Consider the following 12342-nt stretch of genomic DNA (forward strand, 5'->3'; position numbering starts at 1 on the left):
ATATCTTGGAGGGTACTCCAACTGAGAAGTTGATAATTGGTGCAAGTATTATCTTCTTCAAGTACATTACTTGGGAAAGTTCTACTGCTAGAAATTCCATTTCCACATTTACCATTTTAAATAGTTTGTTACTCGAAACTATGCCTAGGGACGTAAACCATTCTAATTAACCTTTATTGTACAATACTATGCGGCACATGAATTCAATCATGCTGCGGAGTGGAATAAAAATTTCTAGAATCGTTAGATTCAGGTATGAATGCAAAGTGGGAACCACGAGAAGTTACCAATCTTGGACATTGAAAAAAATGCATGCTCTAGTATGGTTCCAGAATGCTGGGCCACACCCGTCTGTAAAGCGCCATGGCCACCACATCCTGAGCCGTGAGTCGTCCGTCGAAAGTACACTTGAAGTAGCCATGCGTACCCAAACTTTCCTTGATAAAACCTGTGCGGCCTGATTTCGTGAACAAAGGAACAGCCTTGAACCAGTTGATATCTTCCACATGGAAGAACATGTATCTGACGGTGACAAGTCTCTTGTGAATTTTGACTGGATGGCCCGTAAGCACCACTCTTTCTGCTGCAACACGTGTGTGGTCACAGTTCAAGAATGTACCCTGACCCACCATCTGGATAGAGCCGTCAGGGCCTGGTTTGAAGAAAAGCGCTGGTGCATTATAGAAAAGCACAGGAGCAATTGCTGTGGCGATGCTAAGATTGCCCTGGTGTGCAAACCGCTCATATTTGTGAACATTGTTCGAAGTGTTCAGTGCCTGGTTGAACATAGGCAGAATCACCTGTCTTCGGAAACCATATTGAACAACGATGTTTTCGCCCGAAGGAACTGGCTCCTCGTGGTCTTCCCATGTTTGGAAGGAGAAGTTGGTTACTGCAAGCTTGTGTTCGTGAGCTAAAAGGGAATACACAACAAAAGGAGCACGGAGAACATCCACATTGTCAAGCACGAATTTGGGTGCACGAATGAAAAGACGCACTTTGCTTCCAATATTCACTTGTGCTTCTTTGATAGCATCTTTGTGAATTTTGTTGCGAGTGGCCTTGAAGTTGGTGATGTGCAACAAACGACTATAGATGCTTGGTCTATGCGAGTCATACTCGTCCCAGTCCCAGTCGCAGGTACCCAAAGATTTGATTCCACGGTACTCGCGAAGTTTTTCTTTTGCTGATTCAGATGGCGCCAATTCGATTTCGTCTGGGAACTCCCGGTCCTCTTTCTCCATCTCACGGTACTGACGCAACTGTTCCTCTTCTTCTTGTGGAGACAACTCCACAAAATCGTCGGCAACTGTTTGTCTATCGTCCATATCATCCATGTCCATCTGTTCACTTCCATTGAGTCCGTTGACCTCCATGGCATCATCCATATTCTCCATTTCCATCTCGACCTCCTCGTCGTCTCCTTCTTCTTCGACGTCAGAAGCGCCTTCCAAAACATCATCCAAAAGCCATTTGCTTTGGTACTCAGATGTTCCTTTCGGAACTTTGTACTTGCGGGCAACTGGTCCAGCATTGTCGTCGAAGTAGTTTTTACCTTCCATCTGAACACCCATATCGTCGTACTGGAAATCATCCTCCATGTCAAACTCTTCTGGATTCAACTCCTCCAAACCTTCTTGTTCCAGAGTCGGCGTAAAAACGTCGCCTTCGTCATTTTTGTGCTTGGTAATTTTCTCAATCCGCTCCAATTGGAAATCACCATGGCCTGGAATATGGACCAAACGATTGGCATTGAATCCAATGCCTCTTGCTGTGCCTTCGACCACGACAAACCCTGATTCACCTTCCCCATGCCAATAGGTTTGGTCGGCCAAAATGTACGCCCGAGCATCTCTCCAATTGACCGATTTGGGGAACTTCTGTGCTATGGCCCGAATGCAATTCAAGCACTCGCTAGTGTTTTCCAAAGCGAAAAGCTTATCCTCGTTCGGAAAGAAATGGCTGAAGAAAGACTGCAACGATTGACGGATATCTTGCTGGAGATTTTTCTTTGGGTATGCTGAAACAAGGTTGGGAACGACACCAAGAACAGTGGCCACGCCCTGCGCCACCACAGCCCGCAAAATCTGTTCACCGTACTCCTTTTCCACTTCTTGTTCTGCAGAAAGACCAAACACAACATAGTCGGAGGCCTTAGCCGCATCCAAAATGGAAATGAAATCATTGGGATCAGGCAACACAAACTTAACGTTGTTCTTGAACCGTGGCAAGCGCAAACTATACACTCGTGGAGCAGAAAACTCTGTTTCAACGTCATCCTCCTCTTCCTTCAAAGAGTTCACCAATTGGCCCAAAATCTCTCCGGTGTTAATGTCGTCTGTAAGTCCAATGATGGTGATAATCTTTTCAGCGCCCAGACTGCCTTCAAACAAGCGACGCGACATCTTCGTGTCGAGAATTTTCTTCTCTTTCAACTGCTTGGAGGTGTTCTTTCTCTCAGCTTTGCTCATGACCCGAATCAGCTTATTGTTCCCGCTGGTGGACTTTTCCACTTTACCTTTAAACTGATTTTTCAACAGACCCTTGGACGCATGCTTGGACTTGAATGGCTTGTGCTCCTTTTTGAGCGTAGTTCTATGAGAATGTCCGCCTTTGGCCATGTTTTCGCCTCTTGTGGATAATATGGGGCAGATGCACATCTTGTTTTCCTGGGCCATCGGGCCGATGCGATGACCAGGGCACAAGCCCTAGTCTGTGGGCGGTTATTGAGGCTCTGGCACGTGATCATGCGTATCACTGGCTCGCGCACTCCTATGCACAACCAGCAAATTTTTCCCACGCGGTGCGACTAGTCTTTTCGTTTCATCTATCACTGGAATTTTCACCTCCTTCTAAACCCCATATCCAACACAAAGTTATAAATGTATGTTTCCGTTTAATCAGAACTAGGGAGAAACAAGCGTCATATCCACAACAAATTACATATCCAATGACCACCAGAAATGTGTATTGGCTTCGGGTGGTCTGAGCTTTCTTGTCAAGTTCCATGAACCACATTGACTTCCCTTATTTCACATAGTGATTTGCATCCCATATATCCGAAGCAGCAGATCTATTTGCGGTGACTTTCAGTTGTCTTCATCCGAAGCTTTTTTTTTGATTGCCTCACATGTGCGACGCTACTCCAGTTTTTTTTCTTTGCAAATACTAACTTCTCTAGCAATATGGCTCACGAAAACGTTTGGTTCTCCCACCCAAGACACTACGGTAAGGGTTCTAGAAAGTGCAGAGTCTGTGCTTCCCACTCTGGTTTGATCAGAAAGTACGGTTTGGACATCTGCCGTCAATGTTTCAGAGAGAGAGCTTCTGACATTGGTTTCCACAAGTACCGTTAAAGCGCTATACATATCTGGGGACTCCGCTGGTTTCCGTGTATAATTAAAACATAACTCAGTGCTATATGGTGTAGGTTGAAGTTTTTTGTTTCTTCTGGTGAGACAAGCTCGATATCGTAGTTTAAAACGAGAAATTTGGCTAGCGAATCAGATCCATGTTATTTTTCATTCAAGAAGATTCCAATAATCGTCTTCCAAGCTTATTGTTAAGCTTCATGATACCCTGTATTTGCAATCTTTGGAGGTTGATCTTAAAACTTGTAGTGTTGTGAATCAGACCATCTGAACGATGATCAATGTAGACCCTATCGCAAGATCGAACAAGAATGCAAGATGCTTGAGGCAACTTGAGCTCGAGCCTAACCTTCAGTTAGGTAACTCGCGTAAGGGTAGAGATATTACAGTTCAAAGAGATCTTGATGATTGTACAGTAAATGTATCCCATTAAATCGACATTCAATATCCATCGCCTCACTCAAGAGACCCATCGGTTATCAAACTTCCTAGTGGGAGCTACTACTCTGGGGAATGTGATATCTAAGATATATGGCAACGGTTACGACTTGACAATTTACATCATACCGTCGTGGCAAATATTCCCGGATACTTTTTGATTAAAGAGCAAAAAAACTTTGGCGATGCGAGCGCCTTATATATGCGATGTATTGGGCACACACGACCATTCAAGCCCTAAGAATGAAAGGTGTACAAGGTGTTTAGGAAGAATCTTCGATGCAATAGAAAAAAAAGCATTGGAAATGGCTGAAAAGACTCGGCCAAAGACCGAAGAAGCTGAATACTGAATATTTTGAAACGTCCATGGTGATAACAGGAATAACGCTTACGCAATTAATTAAGTAGAGTAAAAGGAGAACTTTGGTGGATGTGAAGAGGACGAACTCTTATTATAATTTTATACCTAAAGTGTATCGTATAAGCATGGTTTCTATTAACCATCGCTTTGTCCGTTTTTGGCCACTTGGCCAATTACCAAGTTAAATAATGTACATGTTTGCGAAGAGTCAATGCGAAATTGCGAAAGAGGTTCAGAGTGTTCTATTGCGTCATGGTAAGCCAGCTTCTCGTACACGAGATTGGTATGAAAAAGCAGCAAGAACAGCATTACTTTGAGTCTTGAGTGAATTGCAGCTTAGAAACGATCTACTTGGGCAATAACCCAGTCAATATTAGCCCAAGCTGCGGCATTGGAAACGTACAAACGAAAACGACAGCTGCAGGGAGCAAAGCTCGTATTCTGCAGCAACAAAGGTTTAAAATTCAAGTGAATATTTGTTTAGGGCCAGAGCATTTGCGGACATCATGTTATCTCAGAATGAACAATGCACCACGGCGAATTTCAGTCGCATACTTGGATTCCGGCCTGCCTAAAGGAGAACCATTGGGTTGACCCTGACCCTATTTGGAGAAAGAAGTCAACGTGCGCAACACGGTTTTTCGACGGAATTGAGCATTTCTCGAGGCATTTACTCTTAAAAAAAGGCCGAATAAAAGCTACTTCATTCTCCTTCTCGAATCTACAGTATACCATTTTCCCAACTTGCCCTGTCGTGTCAAAGAGAAAAGCTCTGTTCCTGCACTCATCTCACCCCCACGCATACTCTTCTCCTTTTGCCTCTTGGGCACATTTTGCCGGCGGCACGTGACCGGAGACCCACCTCTTACTTATCGGCCGCCATGGTTTGTGCGGGCGCCGAAATTGGCCAATGCCGTTGTAATGTTACATATTGTTTCGTCGCTTGGTGCCAGTCTCTTTACCTTTTCCCGGACCCCTTTTACTTTTCTTTTCTCCGGTATATCGGAGTGGCACGTGTCTGCAGAGAATATGTATCGTGGCCTGCACTCAACATTCGCCCATTTCGTCATTCAGTCCTTCCATAGCCTTCCTTCCCAACCCAAAAAAAAAAAACCTATAAAGCGCGTTCAATTCCCGGACTTTTCCTGCTACAGTCAAACACCCCCCTAAAAAGCCATGTCCCAAGTTTACTTTGACATTTCCGCCAACGGCAACAAGCTCGGTAGAGTCACCTTCAAGTTGTACAACGACATTGTCCCAAAGACCGCCGAAAACTTCAGAGCCTTGTGCACTGGCGAAAAGGGTTTTGGCTACGCCAACTCTGCTTTCCACAGAGTCATCCCTCAATTCATGTTGCAAGGTGGTGACTTCACCAGAGGTAACGGAACTGGTGGCAGATCTATCTACGGTGAGAAGTTTGCTGACGAGAACTTTGCCAAGAAGCACGAGAAGCCAGGTTTGTTGTCCATGGCCAACGCCGGCCCAAACACCAACGGCTCTCAATTCTTTATCACCACTGTGCCATGCCCATGGTTGGACGGTAAGCACGTTGTCTTTGGTGAGGTTGTTGACGGCTACGATGTTGTCAAGCAGGTTGAATCTTACGGTTCCAACTCTGGTGCCACCAGAGCCAGAATCACCATCGACGCTTGCGGTGAGTTGTAAGTACTTTTATGATTTACGATTGCTTTACCCCGCGTAGAGCGACAATACATTGAATAGATATTGCGGCTGAGTAAGTTGAAGCAGCCATTGACCTCAATTGAGGCAAGTTAGTGGCTTGGTTTCAAACAACAGCATCAGTTGTTGTCTGCTCGCGCACTCATTGATCTGTCCTAAAATTGTAGAATTGCCTCAGGTGCTGAACGTTATCTGTTCGTGTCCATGCTACTTTTCTATCCAGATGGGCTTACTTTGTATAAATTGCATCCTACTCTTTTGAAATCGTAACGTATATTCATAGCAATTACAACTTTGCGTCCAAGATGGCCTCGTATCCGCTAACAGTCACGTCAGAACCAGGCTCAGATCCAAAGTAGGAAACCTCCTTCGTGTCTGCGTTGACAACAAAGGCGTATCTTGCGGTTCTGACTCCGAGACCCTTTTCGGTCAAATCGAGCGAAATGCCATTGTCCGAGGAGAACTTAGCATTAGGGTCCGAAGCGAAAACCACCTTTGGCAAGTCGCCGGACAAGTCCGCTTTTTGCAACAACAATTTGCCCCAAGCATTGTTGACAAATGGATCGTTGGCACTCAAAACCACCACGGTGGTGATCTTCTTGGAAGATTTCAATTCCTTCAAGTGAGACAAGTATGGTGGAATGTGGTTGGCGGTACAAGTTGGGGTGAAGGCACCAGGAACAGAGACAAACAAAACGTTGCCGCCCTTGTTCTTCTCAAACAACTTGTCCAAGCTCAATGGCAATGGTGTGGAGCAGGCCAAAGCATCTTCTTTGGAGACGGAGTCCAAGTCAATTGGAACGTAGGCGAATTCAACACCGGATGGGAACTTTTGTCCTTTGGAAATGGTCATTTTTACAATGTTTTGGAATAATTTCCACAGTGAGGGGCGAGCCATGGAGCTTTTATATTCGCTTCGGTGTCTGTCGGAGTGGATAGAGCCAAGCCGACACCAGTGCCTCCGCAATTACTTGAGGGGCCGCACATTCGCATGATGTGATGTAACGTATTCTGTTGACCATGCACAACTATGCAGGTTTTGGGCCGCCACATTTTGTCTTCTATTCATGGCAAAATGTGCATATCTGGAGAAAATCTACTTCGCGAGCAGTCTTTGGACTCTCGATGTCTTTGAAGCTCGCAATTGGTTACGAGACTCACAAATCTCGAACTTGTTTCTAATATCTTTCTCACCTCGATTGCTCGGCTCATGATGGACATTTCTCATAGCAACTGTTACCCAACTATGCACAATTGCCTTCTATTGTAATCCCATGATGCGACATTTGGAAACTTGCTTCAGAAAAGGTTTCTGAAGTTTCTGCCGATCCGGTGGGGTCACTTTTACTCATCATTGGTCCCTCGCAGTATGAGGGCCGTTTCTTTTCGCCCTGTGTAGTTGCTCTGCATGAAGTCTTACCTCCATAGTTATGGACCCAGATCGACACTACTTTTAGTGTTGCACCATTGCTCTGGTTTTGCAGGCGAAAGGGCTATTAGTGGATTGCTGGAGGAGAAAGTGTCGCAAGGTCCGATCATCGGAGTTACGACCGTAATCGGCTCTGACTGGATTTGAGGGATTACTGTGCATGTAATTGTTCGACTTCTCGTTGTCTACCCACTCTATTTTTTGTCGTACAATAGTCTCCACTCTGCCTAAAAAATTGTGTAGCACGATAAATTAAGATAATACTGCTATTGCTCCTATATACATTAGTTCATAAGATTCTCATTGAAACATATGCTTGACTATATGACCACATCGCAGGCTCGTAAATAATATTATTAATCATTTGTACTGGCGATAATAATCCTATAGCTAATAGACTTGATAATTCACTTATAAATTTATTTTTTGTTTATTCATCTTTTTGATTAGTAGATCAACCTTCCAATGATTGTCACTAGTATTTCATCGGTGAGCCCATCTTCCCTTCTTTGAGTATATACTAATAGGACTTGAACCAAAATCTATGTATCAACAGTACACTGCTTTACCTCACAACTTACATCTACCTATTTATTATTGTTCTCCTTATTATAACTTCCTTGTTATTTTTTAACTCACATGGTACGTGCAAGTATTTGTTATCCCTTAAGGGAGGGCCTTTCATTAGAAATAAAACTCCACGAAGGTATACGATGAATAAATAATAATTTATTATTTATAAGTTACTATTTGAAAGTAATATACATAATCGTTTGATAATCATTCAACGAAATCAACGAAAGGTACACATTCAACATCAATAGGCATTACGATTGGTCACTCCATGTAATTCACTACACAGACTTTAATAAGCACCTGTTCTTTGTATTAAAGTGCCAACTTTATTTTAAACAGCCAATTAATACGTAATGAAGGAACAGTGGATTGAGTGTACAATCATTAGCAGTGATAAGCTGACAACAGGGACAACTATAGATATATCTGTATCTTAATCTGATTTGTCCTTCTTCTAACATGCCATCGGGTATAAATATGATTTATGATCAATAGTCGCCTGTTCCTGGTATAAAATCGGAGTATTCAAATTTTCTGTATCATTGTAAAATACTTCTTTATCACTACAATAGTGCTTCTACGTGGGCCTCAATATCGCTAGGGTAGATCTAGCGTCGAGGCAATGGAATTCAGGGTTTCGATACCCTCATAATACAGGTTACAAATTGGCACCTTCTGTTGAGCCATTTCTTCAAAAGGAAGTATTCTCGCCCCTTTTGATCTTAATTGTCTCATCAGTTCTCTATGGATTGTTCGTTTGGGCTATCTTAATGGAAACGTGTTTCTTTCGATTCGTACTCACTTCTACCATTTCTCTACAGCTTCCATAGTCGATATGGGGATTTTGTACTAAAGTGATATCCCTCACACTATTAATTTTGTACCATTGCTTTAATTCCCCCTCTATTTTTCTTGCCCACTTTCACATTCTTTAATCCGCTACCATATTCTCAATGGCTACGTATACTCCTACAATCTCGCACAAATCCAATGTCCTGTACATGCCACTATCAACGCTCTCACCTACACCTTACTCTATTATGTCCGCCGACCGTGCTGAACCTGGCTCGCAGGACGAGCTTGCGGAGTTCTCGTTGCGTCCGCTTCGTATTCGGAAAAGGACCGACCCTGCTCCAGTTTCTGCACCCGAACAGAGCGCATCAAGACGCAATTCCGCCCACAGTGATTCCACATCTGAGTTTGTGTGCCGCCCGATGCGTCTTAGCCTGGCGTCACAAGCAGGACACAAAAGCGACGATCATTTGACGTCGCCGAAACGTGGCGCTGCCAAAACCGTGGCGCAAAGTGCCCAGGGCCTGCCTCGGAGAACATCCATCCACATCAAGAACTTGCCCTTCAAGCAAAAGCCACAAGAAACGGGCCCGGTGCTCGGGGACATGGTGTTTGCTGTGTGTTTGGTGGATTTCCATCACGTTCGTGGTCCAGAGATCCAGTGGTGGCGCTCAAATTACCATAAAAAGTACTTGCCTGAAGACAAGCTTTTCCGAAACTTGTCGTTCCAGGCGTTGCCAGACGGATCTCACTTGTTCGAGGAAACGTTCAGTAACTTCAATTTGGTGTACGACTTCAACACAGGTGTATCTTTGGATAATCTGGCTGATATTGAACTGTTTCGGGGTAATCCTAACCATCTTGAGACCCTCTTTGGGTGTTCGTGCGTGCGTCAAGTGAAAACAACAGACTTGCCTGCGGAAGAGTTGGAGCGTAATAAGGATATCACAAGGTCAATTGTTCAAAAAGCAGTGGTGGTCATCACACGGAAACAACCTGTTTTCACTAAAATCAAAGAGAAGCTCAGTATCATTACACACAGCTACTTCCAGCAATCCAACTTTACGAACTTTGAGTTGCTTGAAGATCTATTTGAGAATTTGAAAGACTCTTTCAAACTTGTCGAAGACGACGATTCGTCCACCGTTCGCATGTTTCCGTCTGAAGCGGCACTTCTTGAAAACAAGAAGAATGAGCGTCAAGAAGAGTTTTTTGTTAATCTCAATTTGCGGCACATCCTCAGAAACTTCAAAACGAACATTCTTGTGATTTTGAAGGCGCTCTTGCTTGAGAAGAGGGTGCTCGTTTATTCCAATGACAATTTAGAGCTTCTCACTCAGTTTCAAAATAACCTTATCGCCATTATTCCTGATCTTTTGAACAACTTGGAACTTTCAGGTTGCCCCCTTAGTGACTACACGGAAAAGCATGCTCCTCTCCTGAAGCCAACTTCACTCAAGACAAACGATAGAAAATCCATGCTTCGGTTTTTCGGTTTACCTTTGCAAATCTTCAACACAAAGGGCTCGTTCTGGAATCCCTACTTGCCCCTTCAGCAGCTAGATGAGCTTACCACAAAAACGTTCATGGTTGGTTGTTCCAATTTACTCATCGCCAATCAGCTGGCAAAATTCAAAGTGGATTTGCTTGTGGATATCGACACGCATCTGGTGAGTTTCCCATCAGGTAAATGTGAGGACTTGGGTTTATCCAGCTACGATAAAAAGTTCATTGCCAACCTACTTGCCACTCACCAAACGGGGGAATCGTACGTGGGAAGCGACGATTACATGCGATACCAATTTGAAGACTATATCCGCAGTATGCTCTCAACGACAAGGTTCCAACAATATTACGATCGGTTCAAAAGTGCGCCACCGGGCTTTGATCTCCAGACACATAAGCATATGGGCGATCTCCGTACATTCAACGAGCATTTCATCACTGCATGGTTCGAGACAGAAAATTTCAAGATTTGGGACGCCATGTGTGATGAGTTTATTTTCAATTTCCATGATCCGGTCCACATTGCGTGTGGAATGGACGAGCCTACGCCTTACTTGTCTAATTTCTTTTCGTTCCGCAAAACGTCTCAACCGCAGGGACTTGCAGATATTGCAGACCAATACTTTTCGCACGCACAAAAACCACAGAAGTTCATTTCTGAAACTGAAGACAATCCAAAGGAAGAAGAAACTCCGGCTAAAAAATCTGCCTGGAACTGGGGTTTCAAGAAGTAGTCTAGCAATTAGGCGTACATCAACATTTGCACTATGTGCAGTCGTATGTGTTGCGATGAGAATGCTCGAAAATCTCTAATCTTGACTCTTAATTGGAAACACAGAAAATGAAACATCCATTCCAGATTTTGGTGGCGGACAAAAACGGAGAGCACTTGTTTGTGGGTGTGAAAAACCACGTGCTAGTATACCGTTTATCTGACGGCGCTTTGGTGGGCTCTTGGGTGGATACTGTTGATTTGCAGAGTGTTCAAGAACAAAAATTCAAAGAGAAGAGAAAAGAGGAAGCTGCAAAGGAGCAGACTAAAGAAGGTTCTCCGGAAGATTCTGAGCAACCAAAGAAAAAGGCAAAAACTAATAAAAAGGAACCTAAGGTGCCTGTCCCTGGTCCTGGTGCGCCTACTATCTACAATTACATCCGTTCCTTGACTTTAACAAGAAATGAGAAATATCTAATTGGAACCACAGATAGTGACAAGGCTGCAGTTTTATTTGAAATTGACTTTGGCGATGAAAATTGTCTCAAGTTGGTCAAACGCCAAGTGTTTCCAAAGAGACCGTGTGCTGTATCGACGACTATGGACGATTCTGACTTGATTGTTGCTGACAAATTTGGTGACGTGTACAGTTTGCCAATTGACGGGGCAGAGCCTCTTGATGAAAAAGCGCTAGTTCCGATTTTGGGCCATGTTTCGATGTTGAGTGATGTTCTCGTCGCTGAACACGACAAAAGACAATACATTTTGACCGGAGACAGAGACGAGCATATTAAGATTACCAACTACCCGAAATCTTACGTTGTGAAACATTGGCTTTTTGGTCACCACGAGTTTGTCTCGTGCTTGCATATTTGTGAGTTTGATGATGATCTTCTCATCAGTGGAGGAGGAGACGATTACTTGGTCTTGTGGAAATGGTTCACAAAAGAAAATCTTGCCCAGGTGGACCTCCGTTCCTTGGTGCAACCCTTTTTGACTGAGGAGCACTTACCTCCAGCAAGGTTTTTGGCTGACGACTCTCCGATGGAGATTTCCGTGGCCAAGGTTGCAACTTGTACCATCAATGGCATACGATTGATCGTTGTTTTATGTGAGAACACAAAGTGCCTTTTAACTTTTGAAGTCAAGGAAGACTTTTCCGTTGAACACAAGCAAACGCTTTCATCCGAGCATAAATTGATCGACTTTGTGATTGTGAAGAACACTATTTATGCTGCAATTGACACAGAAAGTGACGATGAATTACTAGAATTATTCAAGTTCAACGACTCATCAATCTTAGAACATACATCATCTGACATCATCAAGAAAATCTCGGTTGCAAGCGACTGCGAGGTTGAATCTCGAGCGGATTTCTATCCATTGTACTATATTAGCTCCTTAAGAAAGCGGAGTGAGCATTGAACCATAAAGATTAGCTACGCATAGTCTAAATAAATATCGAATTACTAACGAG

General features: G+C 43.7%; 5 protein-coding genes across 5 annotated transcripts; 3 read left to right on the forward strand and 2 right to left on the reverse strand. All coding sequences in view use genetic code 12, as the record gives it.

Annotated features, from left to right (window-relative positions):
- Window positions 1–317: 317 nt before the first annotated feature.
- TSR1 (Tsr1p) lies at window positions 318–2678 on the reverse strand (the record flags this gene model as incomplete). The annotated part of the gene is made up of 1 exon (XM_002617578.2): window positions 318–2678. One exon carries the CDS (start codon window positions 2676–2678, stop codon window positions 318–320), a length of 2361 nt encoding a protein of 786 aa, XP_002617624.2.
- A 2668-nt stretch (window positions 2679–5346) lies between these two features.
- On the forward strand, window positions 5347–5835 carry CYP1 (peptidylprolyl isomerase; the record flags this gene model as incomplete). Its single annotated transcript, XM_002617575.2, has 1 exon — window positions 5347–5835. One exon carries the CDS (start codon window positions 5347–5349, stop codon window positions 5833–5835), a length of 489 nt encoding a protein of 162 aa, XP_002617621.1.
- Window positions 5836–6136: 301 nt separating this feature from the next.
- AHP2 (Ahp2p) lies at window positions 6137–6748 on the reverse strand (the record flags this gene model as incomplete). The annotated part of the gene is made up of 1 exon (XM_002617574.2): window positions 6137–6748. The coding sequence occupies one exon, from the start codon at window positions 6746–6748 to the stop codon at window positions 6137–6139; it is 612 nt and encodes a 203-aa protein (XP_002617620.2).
- Window positions 6749–8808: 2060 nt separating this feature from the next.
- FOB63_004774 (uncharacterized protein) lies at window positions 8809–10887 on the forward strand (the record flags this gene model as incomplete). Its single annotated transcript, XM_002617573.2, has 1 exon — window positions 8809–10887. One exon carries the CDS (start codon window positions 8809–8811, stop codon window positions 10885–10887), a length of 2079 nt encoding a protein of 692 aa, XP_002617619.1.
- A 107-nt stretch (window positions 10888–10994) lies between these two features.
- Window positions 10995–12290, forward strand: FOB63_004775 (uncharacterized protein; the record flags this gene model as incomplete). Its single annotated transcript, XM_002617572.2, has 1 exon — window positions 10995–12290. The coding sequence occupies one exon, from the start codon at window positions 10995–10997 to the stop codon at window positions 12288–12290; it is 1296 nt and encodes a 431-aa protein (XP_002617618.2).
- Between the last annotated feature and the right edge of the window lie 52 nt (window positions 12291–12342).

The sequence above is a fragment of the Clavispora lusitaniae genome (genome assembly GCF_014636115.1).
Source record: "Clavispora lusitaniae strain FDAARGOS_655 chromosome Unknown tig00002663_pilon, whole genome shotgun sequence".
Classification (NCBI taxonomy): Eukaryota; Fungi; Ascomycota; class Pichiomycetes; order Serinales; family Metschnikowiaceae; genus Clavispora; species Clavispora lusitaniae.